Source organism: Mizuhopecten yessoensis, unplaced genomic scaffold, assembly GCF_002113885.1.
Source record: "Mizuhopecten yessoensis strain PY_sf001 unplaced genomic scaffold, ASM211388v2 scaffold10531, whole genome shotgun sequence".
NCBI classification, from domain to species: Eukaryota; Metazoa; Mollusca; class Bivalvia; order Pectinida; family Pectinidae; genus Mizuhopecten; species Mizuhopecten yessoensis.
The window spans coordinates 241789-256981 of NW_018408593.1; the positions used below are offsets into that span (position 1 = coordinate 241789).

The 15193-nt window shown below is 36.0% G+C and overlaps 1 protein-coding gene across 2 annotated transcripts in view; it reads left to right on the forward strand.

Annotated features, from left to right (window-relative positions):
- LOC110461010 overlaps positions 1 to 15193 on the forward strand; it is a 108208-nt gene that overhangs the window by 39544 nt on the left and 53471 nt on the right. For both annotated transcript variants that reach the window (XM_021514269.1, XM_021514271.1), the window contains exon 2: positions 7550 to 7704. In XM_021514269.1, coding sequence (XP_021369944.1) covers positions 7550 to 7704 — 155 coding nt within the window. The remainder of the gene's footprint in view (positions 1 to 7549; positions 7705 to 15193) is intronic.

Below are 15193 nucleotides of genomic sequence, written 5' to 3' on the forward strand. Positions count from 1 at the left end.
AAATGTATGACCTTGAATCATATTCAAGGTCACAAGGAGCAAATATGTTCAAAATATTTAAACAACTTGTTCTGAATAACCAAAAGGCTCAGGATGTTGATATTTAGTCAGATCAAAGACTTCTAATTTTGTTAAAGTGAATGACTTTGACTTATATTCAAGGTCACAGGGGTCAAATTTGTTTAAAATCTTTAAACGACCTCTTCTGAATAACCATGGGTCCCAGGATGTTGATACTTTGCAAGTTGCATACTGAGATGAAAGGCTATACAATTTGTTCAACATAATGACTTTGTTTGACTTTCAAAGTAACAAGGGTGAAATGTTTTAAAATCTTTTAACAGGTTCTTTTGAATGACTTTAATCATAAATACTGATATTTTGACTGTAGCTTTATTTTAGATCACTTTTAAGGTTGCAAGTGTGAGATTTTAACCAGGTGAGCGATGCAGGCCCATTGGGCCTCTTGTTGATCCTTGAGGTTAAGACAACATGTAATAGGAAGTGTTTTGCTTTCCTGTAGTTTTAATATATACCTAGGGTGTATATTCTACCATCAAAGTTTAGAAAACCTTATTTCTGATCATTATCAGTCTTGCATGGTAAGGGAGAATTTTGCTTAAGTTTCCTATAGTCGAAACATACCTTGTAACAATGTACATTTCACCCTTGAAGTGTAGAAAACTGATCATTATCAGTCTTACAGGGTAAGGGAGTATTTTGCTTAAGTTTCCTATAGTCCAATCATACCTTGTAACAATGTACATTTCCTCCTTGAAGTGTAGAATACTTTATTTCTGATCATTATCAGTCTTACAGGGTAAGGGAGTATTTGGGTTTCCTATAGTTTTAGTACACCATGCACAAGTGTAAATTTTATCCTCCTCACAGTTCAGGAAACTTTATTTCCAATCATTATCAGACTTCAAGGTTTTAAGGAGTGTTTTATGGCCATAACTTTTGAAATGCAATGTAAATATTTTTCAGCTCTATAAAGAATTATTTTTGAGTAAGGACAAACATCTGAAAATAAATATATATAACTTTGGTTAGATAATAGCTTGTACCAGTTTGTGTAGTAATTAAGAAATAAGGACTGCTGTGGTTTATTTGAGGCATAAACTTCCAATTCAAAGGCTGGAATAGTCCATTATGAAATTTCAGGGGTGAATGAGTTAAAGCCATGAAATATCAAAGTTTGGATCTACAAGTTATTGAAGTTTTATGATGATTCAACATTTAGGGGTTATGTAAGTTCAGACTGAGTTATTTTTTTTCAAGGTTTGGAGAAGTAATTCAACCCATTTAAGATTAATTAAAGGGCTGTATGTTTCAATGCAGTTTTCATTGCATTATATAATTCCCACAGCATAATAGGGGAATCCCCTACTGCACGTAACCTGTGAGTGACATTTTGTTCCATATTTGTACATGTAATATGTTAAACTGAAATGGATTGAATTTATTGACATGCTATGTTTGTGCTCTGAGAAGAAAATTATAATTTCTGCTTTTTTTAACTGGAGGTATCACAATATCCCTGGTACATGGCCATTATGGCATAGCACGACGTATTGTTGAAATGAATTGGTATTTTGGCAGAAGTGTTAAATTTGCAGATACATGTATATATATATACATCACCATCATGAAAAGTGCATTTATCTCAAGAATTACCTGTATAGCACATCCCTAGATCTGATAAAATATGAATTGATGAAAGAAAAAGAAGCTCCACAGTAAATTGCTATCACTCCATCTTGTGGTACGAGTTCTCTTGATTTCTAAAAAAAATATTCTGGCATAGACTTCATCAAATTTGATTGCGGAAAAGATGTTTAAAAATATCTGATATTGTTGAAAGGATATCAAATGATGGACAATCTGATACTGTTGAAAGGTTTGCTAAACATGTATACATATTGTATATAAATAACCATCAGTAACATAGCGCTAGGATATCTAATGCCAAAAGGTATGTTTTAATATCAGTATCCATCAAAACACTGGTACAGTTACCATATAGCTATAGGTAAGGCAGGTGTGTTAGATCAAAGTAAATTTCCTCCTCGTCAGGGTTATTGATAAGTGGATCTCTCAACATCAACACAATCAGGACGACTACCGAGGCTACACATTGAGACATTCTGTATCTTCTTTCCCAGACTGTTTTCATTCTTGTGGCTTTTATAGAGAGATTCTTGCAGACAGATGGCCGAGATTGAGTCTGAGAGTGGTTAAGTTACAAAGGGCAGGTAACTCTAGTTTAGTTAATCTCCCAGAAAAGATTTTTTTTGTCTTCGTGCTTTTTTCTGAATTAATGATTCCAATTTTCCAACAAATTTGATTCAATCCACACCAGAGAACATGAAAAAAACACTCTGTAATGTAATTAATTACCTATTACTGTATTTGAATCAAAATGTGATCATGGTAGTATAATTGTGCCTGATCCCGTTCTGCCAGTCTTTTCCATGGCAACAACGTTCTCTTGCTCTGTATTTATACAAATGTATGTTTGGATATTTGCCTAATGTTTTGTCCAATTGTGATGGGTCTTTGAAATATAAATAAGAACATTTTGAACAGTTACAAGACCAAAATCTAGAAATGGAATACTTTATTAGAACTTCTAATCAGATTGTAATCACGTAGATAGCTGATCATCTCCCAGGCTAGCAGTGACATCTAAAGATTTCTACAGAGATAATCACTGGTTCCCACATTTTGTTAAATTGTCCTAAAAAGCACCCTTCTAGTTATTTTTGTTTAATGCTCCAGGATATCAACATGGCTTAGGCAGGGTTCATTTAATTATCAGAATCTTTGATCATTTTTATGAATTTTTTTAAAAATATGAAAAAAATAAAATAATAGCTGCTGATGGCTATTAATTTGAGAAGAAATGATATGAAATTACAAACATGTAAAAAGTCTTGACTCTTTGCCTGCTGCGTGATATAATTTTCTCCCCGATACCCCCTTATAGCTTCTTTTATGTTCCTACAGGGGATGACACAGAAGAAAATCTCCGATTTTGCAGGGGGCCACTGAGTAATAGCATGGAATTATACCATATTAATTCCAAATGACACGCTTTTACACATGATAGCCTTAATATTATATCTACCGTAGCTGACGTAATAACGGCAACACAAAACCGTATTTTTGGCAGGAGTTGTTTAACTAGCAAAATTTACCATTTCTTCGAATTCCCGAAATTAAGATTAAGAAAAAGGAACTTCCCAATCTTTGGGGGGATATTTATTAAAGCAGGAACTGGTATTATGTCAAATAAATTTTATATTACGAAGACTTATTTTCAACAAAATTTCAATGACGGCATTAATATTATTCACCGAAAAAGGACTTGAATTTGCAAGATGAACATAAAAATGTACATTTGTTTATGTTTTCAGTTTGTCTAATTTTATGTTTGTTAGACATTTGAAACTGCAATCACTGTCCTCTGGAATTTACCACAATATTTTTTTACGATTTACAATAATTTTGATTACTGACTACCAGAAAACCTTGATACAATGCCCCTCATTTAATTTTTCAACTTGCTTAACTAATTCACCCCTGAAGACACATTTGAACTCATCCAATTCAATGGTTTGAAAAATTTATTTTGAAATTTCAGGGGTGAATGAGTTAATGCCAACTTTTAAGGTCTTTTTTTCTTCAAAAATTATTTTGTACATATTCCTCAATTTATCCCCATACCTTTTTATAATGCCAACATTTCTCTGGACAAATTCTGGCAGTTTAATGAGGTGTTACTGCTATTTCAGCCTATAACAAACAGTATTGAAGTCATCATTGTTTACATGTTTTTGTCTGTTGATGTGAAGTGGGCTGAAATAGACTTGCCCCTGCAGCTGATTGACCAGAGATCTGTAGGGTAACACCTGAGAGTCTGGGGGGTCTGTATAAGGCTGTAGGTGTAATGGTGATAAATAGCCCACATCTGTGTACAATCTTACCATGATTTATAGTGAAACCTGGTACATCTGGAAAGTCTTCCCAGAATGTACTTCCTTAGAATTAAATGTATCTTGTGGAATTGAATAAACAGTTGTATAAATGTATGTTGCGAAGATTCAGGGTATACACAAATATATGGAAACAGTTAAACTTCATTGAATTACAGAAACATTATAGTTAAGGATGCCCACCACTGCCAGAAAAAGATCCCCACATAATTGAATTATCAACTCTCCCTATTTTGGAGGGAGACTCCCGATTTTGGACATTAAATTTGAGCATTTTCATCCAGTGAATTTGCTAAACTATTCCTATTTTCAAAGAACTGAAGATTTCATCTGAAATAAAAACTCAAAAGATGCCATTTAAAAGTATTCTCTAGGGTGTACATACACTCATTTTGTACATGTATCAATTTCAAAATATTTTATTGTTAATACATGTATCGATCATTTCCAGTAAATAAAAAATTAAAAAACTTGAGTAAAAGTCTTGAATGTTTTGCCTGTAGTGGGCCAGGGATTCTTAAAGTGATATTCTGTTCCTGGTAATATACAGGTAGCTATCATTTCCAGTATACATGTTTGAATCAATGTGTTTCCAGTTAGACTCCAGTCGATGTTGGTGTTCAGTGGATGGAAGTAATCAAACAGTTCAATTTAAAATCCTGTTCTAATTATAACAGCTAATCCATGGTAAAACTTTGTTTGTGTCCGTCTTTTTGATGGATTGTATATATCAGCATTTGGGTTGTGTTCCTAGAAACGATAGAATATTCAATGATGGATATTGTATTCTATATATATGAATGCATATTTCTCAGTGAAAAAGTTACAGGTATCAGTGAAATTCAGGTAAAAAATCACAGATTCATGATACAGTCATACTTTTCTGTGAATGGTAATCTGTATTGAGTTGAATGTCCATCATCCTTCAGGATTAAAAACAGACATTTATGGAACGGCTTTGTAATACTGTAGAATCATTTATTTTCGTGGGTTTAAAATTTCGTGGTTTTCATATACTAGCCGGTGTTTCAAGGACATTATATTTCGCTGATTTCTGATTTTCCCCTATCTATCTATATCATATACCAAATTTATGTTTTTGTGGGAATTTTATTTCATGGATTTTTGTTATCCACGAAATTAACAAAATCTTTAACGTCCCACGAAAATTTCTGTAATAATTTGGAGCATGGATCCCGGTGACTTCTTTAAGGAAGATAGGATTAGGAAAAAGGGAAAGATAATTTGTTTCGATTTAGATATAGATGTAAGCGGCGATAAAATTCTTATAATGTTATTTCTAATCATTCACCTTTCAGTGTTATCTGATTGCTAGGGGTCAAAAGATTATTAGATTTTTGTTGGCTAAGATGAGTTTATTTCAGTTCTACGTAGATCTCATACCAGGCATATTTTGTACTTTATGCCAGTAGGTGTTCTATATATAATGAATATATGGGTCAGAGTGAAATTCTGTTCAGGTACATGTGTACTTAGGTTCAGCCCTACCCCCCAGGACCACCACCAGGTTTCTGATAAAACTGATGAGGAGAGACATTGATCCTTGTAACGGACCACTAGGGTCATTTGCATGACCTCTACAATAAAACTTGTTCATAGAGACTATCTATTCTAATGTACATCTCTTAATACACATTTGAATTCCTCAAATTCAAAGGTTGGAATAGTTCATCGTGATATTTCAGGGGTGAATGAGTTAGAGACTACCTGTTTGATAAGACCATTCTAATAAAACCTTCTTATGAAAGACAACCTTATTACTATAATACCTGTCTTGAGAAACCACCTTTTTAGTATGTAAGTCGTCTCGAAAATTAAACCACCCTGCATGCGTGAAGAAAAACTTGCTTATGTATGGATAGCTTAAGTAAAAGGATTTGAAAGACCATGGCTACCATTAAAAAAAAAAAGCTCTTTTCATAAGACCACTTGATACTATATAAAAACATAGAGCTCGAGACTGAACTAAAATTTAACTCCTGCAATGCAAATTTAGAATGAAACAATGGAGTTCAGCAGAATTATGATTGTAGAGTATGATTCCTACAGCTGCCTGAACACATCTGTAATCTCGGTTAAGTTACGTAAGCTACATACATTCAGCTTATCAATGGGGAAATGTGGTGCCCACCCTCTCTGATTAAGTGTTTAAATGGTTTTAATATTATCTGTGGCTACATCAATAACAACAGAGGTATGATATTAACCAATTGATGATTCCCGCAATGTTTATCGGAGATCTGGGTCATCCTGAATTGAAAGGTTTTATTTGGAGTATATTGGTAACTTCTGTTTTCCTGGTTTAGAAGAAGTTTTTTCCAAACTTTCCACACACTCACCAGCTCTTCCTGTGTTCAAAGCTGAGGCCTAATAACTTGCCTGGCAGAGTTCCAGTGGCCTGGAGAACCTGTCTTTGAAGGTGTTTGGTGCTTCGCTTTTAGAGTGCTTCTATTTCTGGTGTCACTCCGGATCCCCTCTTCCAGTTGGGGATGTATTCAGCCTCTGTAGCTAGCTACGTACATGTGACTGCACATTGGAGAAATATAATACCTCCAAAAATACACCCTTTTATCATTGTAAAGTTTCCTCTGACTAGCTAGCTGCATTGGCTTCAATTGTTGATTGATGGGCTGTATTGAATAATAATGCAAAATATAAAGCTTTTTATATTCAACATATAATTTTAAGATGCTCATGCTAGCATTGAAACGAACTGACACATTCCAGATGGCATTCATATGGACTATGAATGCCAACTGAGAGCAGTTTAATGATTAGATATGTTTCATGAGCATGGCATACACTGCAGTGAAGACATAATATGTTTTTATCAAATTGATAATTTCTTCTGTTAGAGATACATGTACGTTTCAGTGATTGAACAGCTGGATCATCGCAATAAAAATGATACCTCTTTATATATTTTCATTTTGCCGCACGAACCAAATTGTATCTTGTTTTCACGAGGACAGAGCCCCCCCCCCCCCCCCCCCCCTGCACTAATAGATACTTATGATTCCGCAAATGTGATTTCAGGGAAAATGTCAAGATGATGAATGGTGACCACAGATTCAATCCATCAGCTTTGCATGTTTTGTATTTACACATTAAACACTGCAGATACATTGATATGATGTAATGTATAACGCATGATGCATTTATCATGTAAATCAAAAGCAAAAAAGTTTATAAGGTATACATACTGTATATGTACCATATAACTTTTGTCAAGTAATATTTTTATCCTTTACAGTTAATTTTGCTCTTCACAAGAAATAATCGGTGTGGTAATTACTGTATGCTAATATATTCATTCCTTGATAAATTGGTCTCGTTAAGGAAAGGGGGGAAAGGCAAAAGTTAAAATATTGTGAAATTTCAGGTTATACGGTAGTATAGTGAAATCCCGCGAGTGTTGTATACCATTGCAATAACAGATAATTAAATACTTTGTTTTTGAAAAATTTTCCTTTAACAACATAATACCATCATTGTTGAATTCTTCAAGAATTTATTTTTTGTATTTGTAGACAAACATGACATGGCAACCCTGCTTCAGACACAGTATAACCGTCACCTATTGAAGAACGTCCCACGGCCGTACGAAATCATCTTCCCGAAACGTATAGTCCGACGTAACAAGGCCATCGGGATATCCACCAAGGAACACCAAATCAAACACCATGTAAGTGGATTAGGGACGGAGTTCTTATTGTATCTGTGTAGCAGCATATATTAAGGATCCCCGTATCTGTGTAGCAGCAAATATTAAGGATCCCCGCATCTGTGTAGCAGTATATATTAAGGATCCCTGTATCTGTGTAGCAGTATATATTAAGGATTCCCGCATCTGTGTAGCAGTATATATTAAGGATCCCCGCATCTGTGTAGCAGCATATATTAAGGATCCCCGTATCTGTGTAGCAGCATATGTTAAGGATCCCCGTATCTGTGTAGCAGCATATATTAAAGATCCCCGTATCTGTGTAGCAGTATATATTAAGGATCCCCGTATCTGTGTAGCAGCATATATTAAGGATCCCTGTATCTGTGTAGCAGTATATATTAAGGATCCCCATATCTGTGTAGCAGTATATATTAAGGATCCCTGTATCTGTGTAGCAGTATATATTAAGGATCCCCGTATCTGTGTAGCAGCATATATTAAAGATCCCCGTATCTGTGTAGCAGTATATATTAAGGAACCCCGTATCAGTGTAGCAGTATATATTAAGGATCCCTGTATCTGTGTAGCAGTATATATTACGGATCCCCATATCTGTGTAGCAGTATATATTAAGGATCCCCGTATCTGTGTAGCAGAATATATTAAGGAACCCCGTATCAGTGTAGCAGTATATATTAAGGATCCCTGTATCTGTGGAGTAGTATATATTAAGGATCCCCGTATCTGTGTAGCAGTATATATTAAGGAACCCCGTATCAGTGTAGCAGTATATATTAAGGATCCCTGTACCACTGCCAAAAACTCTAACTATAAACAATAGACATTGTTCAGTTGATGCAAAGTGGTAAGTGACCATTACTCGACTTCTTGGTGATTTAAATGTCGATTAGTCACATGGTCGGACAGCTTCCTGGGGTATGATAGGTGTGGTCCACTGATCCATGTCTTTGTGTGGTCTAAACGTAACTCTTATGTCCCTGGCCATGAATCCCACTACAGATATATCAAAAATATAATTAAGGGAAAGTTACTGTATATATGAAAAAGTTTAGTGGAACTCTCTAATATTTTGCCTTCAGTGAAAAAACTCCTTCACCCCTAAATACACATTTGAACTCTTCCAAATCAAAGATTAGAAAAGTTCACTGTGAAATTTCAGGGGTGAATGAACACCTGCAATAAGAAACCCCTTTATTGGACTTTCCAGCTAGATGCTAAATAAAATGCAGGTTCGACTGTAGCATTATAGGTTGTACTACAGTGCAGTACAGTGTATTTCTCACAGTAAATGTCTTTGACAAATAAGCATAGGTTCAACATAGGATGCATGTACACAATAATTAAAGAAAGGGGGAAAAAAAAATTAAACGATACAAAAAAGTATTTTCTTTTTATAAAAATATACAGTATCTTTAATGTCCTTTGAAAAGTACAGAAAAGTCTAGCTTCATAATATAATGTAGCAAATTTAAATGCCTTGACCCGTATTCATGAAGTCCTTTTCTGATGCTCAAACCTAGATTCTATGCTCAAGCCCAATTTCTAGTGCCAGTTTTAAGTTAGTACAATTATCATATTCAATTGTCAATGATATGTTTGAAATTTTGCGAGACTTAAATCAATATATAGTTTTCAATGTTAACACTTGACTTTTGACCGTGTTACATGACTTAGTACTAAGAAAGTGGGTCTGAGCACAGAACTCATGCCAGAGCATGAGAAGGGTTTCATGTATACTTGAAATTTAGACCCCCATCTTTAAGAACCAAAAGCACAATCATACCTTTCAGCAAAATGATACATATTATAGCCAGCAATTTAGACTGGCTGCAGTTACACAGTTATATACTTAGGCAGTGATATATATGCCTTTATGGGATACACCCACTCAACTTTAATTACAGATCCTGTTTGTAAATTTAGCTTGTTAAATTATGACCATATTATTTGTATACCCTACGATTATTACGTGTCTTTTTGTCGCCTGCACCTAGTGTTATTGATTTCATTTATAGCTCAGCGCCCTTGCTTTTCCTGTCAACACATAGCCTATAATTCATATCATAAAACAGTTTCAGTTTTATTTTTGATCTTTGCTAAGGCCGCTAATTAGTTTCAGGAAGCCAACCTTTGTAGTGTGTCTCCACTGGGTGCACACTTCCGATCGACTGACTTTTATGGTATGCCTTCTCACTGCAGCACTGCAGCGAGGCCGGACAAACACAGCATTGGTTTTATTATACACTGGATAACAAATCAAGCAGACAAGCAGATAACCCTGTGATCTAGTTTGTCAAAAGTCCATTATTTAATTGAGCAAGGTCAAACAAGGTCATATTCAGCCACCCCTGCTTGAATTGAAAGACTGCTTTTATTAAGAGACCACTTTTTGTTCAGAGACCATTTTGGAAAAATCTGTGTTGCAATGGTTTTTTTAGCTCACCTGGTCCAAAGGACCAAGGTGAGCTTATGCCATACCGTGGCGTCCGTCGTACGTCCTAACGTCCGTACGTCAACAATTTCTTTAAACGACTTCTTCTTCTTAACCACTGGTTGGAATTAATCTAAATTTGACTGGAAGCATCCCTAGGTGGTGGGGATTCAAAATTGTACAAATGGTGTGGTTGACCCCCCAGGGGGCTGAGGGGCGGGGCCAAAAGGGGTCAATTTGCCCATATTGCTTTAAGCGTATTCTTCTCTGAAACTAAGAAGTGGATATCAACCATATTTGACTGGAAGCATCCCTAGGTGGTGGTGATTAAAAATTGTACAAATGGTGGGGCTGAATCCCCAGGGGGCTTAGGGGAGGAGCCAAAAGGGGGCAATTTGGCTATATTGCTACAAACAACTTCTTCTGAAGAACTGTGCACTGGATATCAATCATATTTGATCAAAAGCATTCGTGGGAGGCAGGGATTTAAAATTGTACAAATGGTGTGGCTGACCCCCCAGGGGGCTGAGGGGCAGGGCCAAAAAAGGTATTTGGCTATACTGCTTTAAGTGACTTCTTCTCTGGAACTAAGTGATGGATATCAACCTTATTTGACTGGAAGCATCTCTAGGTGGTGGAGATTCAAAATTGTACAAACGGTTGGGCTGACCCCCCAGGGGGCTGAGGGGCGGGGCCAAAAGGGGGCAATTTGGTTATATTGCTATAAATGACTTCTTCTGCAGAATTATGCCATGGATATTGATCATATTTGGTCGGAAGTATTCATGGGAGGCAGGGATTCAAAATTGTACAAAAAGTGGGGCTGACCCCCCCGGGCTAAGGGGTGGGGCCAATAAAATGCATTACTTGGAAATGGTTGAGATCCCCACCATATAACCATATATACAATTGCTGAGTATAAAGAGAAGAATGCACATTTGCTTCCAGGATGTCCCTAGGGTCTGGCCCCACCCTTGGAGACAAAGTCCCTGGGCCATAACTTTAAAACGGTTGAGATCCCCACCCCAAAACTATATATACAAATGCTGGGCATAAAGAGACGAATGCAATCATGATATCAGAATAGACCCTGGGGTCTGACCGATCCCCTAGGGACCTAGTTTCTTAGTCACAGCTTGGAAACAGTTGAGAGCCCCACCCTATAACCGTATATATACAATTGCTGAGTATAAAGAGATGATTCCACATATGCTTCCAGGTTGGCCTTGGGGAATGCCCCACCCTTGGAGACTTCGACCCTGGGTCATAACTTTGAAATGGTTAATATCCCCACCCCAAAACTATATATGCAATTGTTGGGCATAAAGAGACGAATGCACTCATGACATTAGAATTGATCCGAGGGTCTGCCCCACCCTTGCAGACTTGGCCCCTGGGTCATAACTTTGAAACGGTTGAGATCCCCACCCCAAAACTATATATACAAATGCTTGGCAAAAAGAGACAAATCTAGGGACCTAGTTTCTGAGTCAAAGCTTGGAAACAGTTGAGATCCCCACCCCATAACCATACATAAATTTCTGGGCATGAAAAATCTAATATAGCTATGCTACAAGGATTGGCCTTAGGGTCTGGCATATTCCCTTGATCTCATTTGGAGAATAGTTTGCCATGATTGCTTAGGTATCCAGGTGAGCGATACAGGCCCTCTGGGCCTCTTGTATGTTTACATATAACCAGTATTAACTCATTCACCCCTGAAATTTTTATAATTTATATAAACTAGTCCAACATTTGAATTGGAAGAGTTCAAATGTGTCTTCAGGGGTGACTTGAGTTAAGAGATGATCTGCAACAAGAAGTCCATCTTTTGACCTCCCAATGGTGGCCTCTGAGTACAGCTTTGGGTGTACTACAGATGTACAAGTGTCGAGCAAGTCATGATCCATGGTCAAATGTCAAGGTCACTTGTGAACATCTATTCATTAACCATTCAAGGTCAAGCAAAATCTTTGACAGTATCTTGGTTGCAATGAAAATATATATATAGTGTGTGTATACTTAATATATATGTAATAAGCACTTTGACCAAATATGAGTGACCGGGTGGGGCGTCCTGCTGGGTGTCTTCGGCAGTATGTTTCAGTGAGGTAGCACTATAAAGTCGGCATCAGTTCGGCGCTATCACAAGGAGAAAAACACGAACATATCGCAGCCTCCCAAAATACACACATACACACTACACGCATGGACCTTGCACACAGGGGAGGCCGTCCTTAAATGACCTTAGCTGTTAATAGGACGTTAAACAAAATCAAACAAACAAACAAACAAACAACAAATATGAGTTAGATCTTATATTGCCAGGCTTAGTTCATATTGGGGCACGTTATTTAAATAACAATCTTTTTACCATTGGCCTTTTAAAACAATATTGCTGAAAAAAAATAACTTTGTCTGGCGAAGTCTATTGAGGCACATTATTTAAACAATAGTTTTTACCTATTGGCCTTTTAAAACAAAATTGCCTATCACAAAAAATCATTCCTTCAATGTACAATCACAAAATCATTGATTCTTAAAACATTATTGCTTAACACTTGCAGACTTTGGATGTACAGGTGTAATACAATTTTGGCTGTGATCAGATAAAAAAAGGAACTTGGGTGAGGCTGGTCTCATATAGAGGCTTGCATCATTGATTACATGGGGCAAATATTACATAACAGAGCCCCACACCTTCCGAACTCATACCAAGACATAAAATATATAAAAACACACATTTATGTGCGACTCGACTTTTACTGGTTATGCAGTTGGCTGGCGGAATGTGCACTGCTGGACAGCCGGTGTGTTGGTTTTACAGCTAGCTTGCATGGCAAGGTGTCATGGGGAAGTTACATGTATGTCTGATGGTGTTCCTGTACTCATAAATGTCTGATGGGCGATATATCTACTCTACTCAGTCTAACTTGGCGATTTTATAGCTAAATGAACTGCATCCTTTTAACAGGTTGCAATACGTACACTAGGAGAGGAACTTGATAACGTTATCAGCCGGCAGATCAATTGGAGTCTAGCTGTTTCATGAACATATCCTCATACATATCTACCGGTATATCAGAATATATACAATATTGGTTAGAAAATGTGATGTGCAAAAATTCACACATGTCAAATGTAAAATGTCAGTGTTTAGGAATGAATTCCCATTTCAACTAGCAAGGGTGCTTGCCTTTTACATAAATATATTCTAAAGATTGATCAAAGGACCAAAATCACGTCAGCAGTATTGTTCTGAACAATGATATAATTGTCAGCAATATAAATCATTGTTTATTACTGTTCTACCCGTGCATAGGTGTCAGAATATCACAATTTTTCACATCTTATTTGATCTTGAGGTTACCTTGTTTCAATCAACTGATTCAGGCTTATAAAATTAATAAGCTGTATTACAGTCACCACCCTTCAGAAGTCCAAATAATGGTCTCGAAATGCAGGTGATGTCTACATTTTAGTACAGGTTTCTTCACAATGAAATCACTACAATGGGGACGCTTGAAAATGGCCTCTTAACACATCTCGTTGATCTCTTAACTCATTCACCCCTGAAATTTCATGATGAACTATTCCAACCTCTGAATTGGAAGAGTTTAGATGTGTCTTTAGGTGTGAATGAGTTCATTCAGGCTTCTTTAAAACGAAACCACTATGATTGGGAAGATTGAATGTGGCCTCTTAATACAGGTAGTCTGTCAATGGAGAGGAGATACTTGCAGGAGAGCATTTGACTGTATATATTTTAGCTGAATCTGCACATTATATCACATATATTAATAATACTGTATCTATTTACAAAAAGTTTTTCATTGGAACTAGGATCTGATCTTGAGAAGAAATCAAAATATGGACTTGAAATAATTTTGAAAACAAATTCTCCCTGTCTTCTAATTCCAGTTATTTATGTGTGTAAAATCAATCATTTAGAACTTTAAATATGGCCTGTCTAAAATACCAGCAAGAGATAATAAATCTGGCATTTCTTGGTCGTTATCAAATGTAACAGAGCTCTCTTAGGATGAAACCTAAAGCAACCCTCGACTCCAAAGTAGTTACACCTAGTGCAGGCATCTTTTAGGCATATTTAGGGATCATTTATGTAAATTTTGCAGTGATTTGTTTAAAAATTAGAGAGATGAATCTGATCATTGAAAAACATGTCATTTAAGAGTCTTTTAAAATTCTAATTTTGATGTTCTTGTTTCCAAGCATGGCCACATATATATTCCGTCTTTGCGTATTGCAGAGTTATCTTCTCTTGGGAGCAGGTATTGATTGTTACGTAACTAAAACAAAGATAAAAATAAAATGAATATTTCTAATCAAATGATATTTAAATTCTAACCGACAATATTTTTTCTTTACAGAATTTTCCCTATTTTACAAATTCCTCAAGTCATGCTTGGTATCTCATTTTGATATTTATGATATGTGACTTTAATTTTAGCTGATTCGTTTTGTAATAATTACCATCTCCCGTTTTGAGTCACTTGAATTGTTTCACAAAGTATGATTTTTCAGCCCATTTATTAAATCAATAAATACGACAAGGTTCTGTCATGTTCCGTTGTCTTTTTGATCAATTATAATCAATTCATTATCATAAACAGAGCGTCTGTGCTCGCAAAATGATTACTGCTCGTACCATGTTTCCGAAACATTTGTTTCATAATGTAATAACTTGAATCTTGGAATGTTATTTTGCACGATTTTGGGCTACATTTTTCAGCTATAAGATTTTTATTACATGATTTTGTAATGAACTGTGTTAAAGCTTAAGGCAACTGAAGTGCAACAGAACTTAACAAGAGATACATGTTCTGTACAAATGTAAAAGTTTATTGTCTGATCATAATCTTAAACTGCAAATCCTTTTTACGCTCAGTTTTTCCTTTCATCTTGTGGATCACAGGGCCTTGAAAATTTGGAGTAAAAAAAATAAAAATTTGCAATAACAGAAAGATTTTTTTATTCAAAAATCTGGACACAGCGTTAACCAAAGAATTAGCCAATGGACATAATGCACTTTCC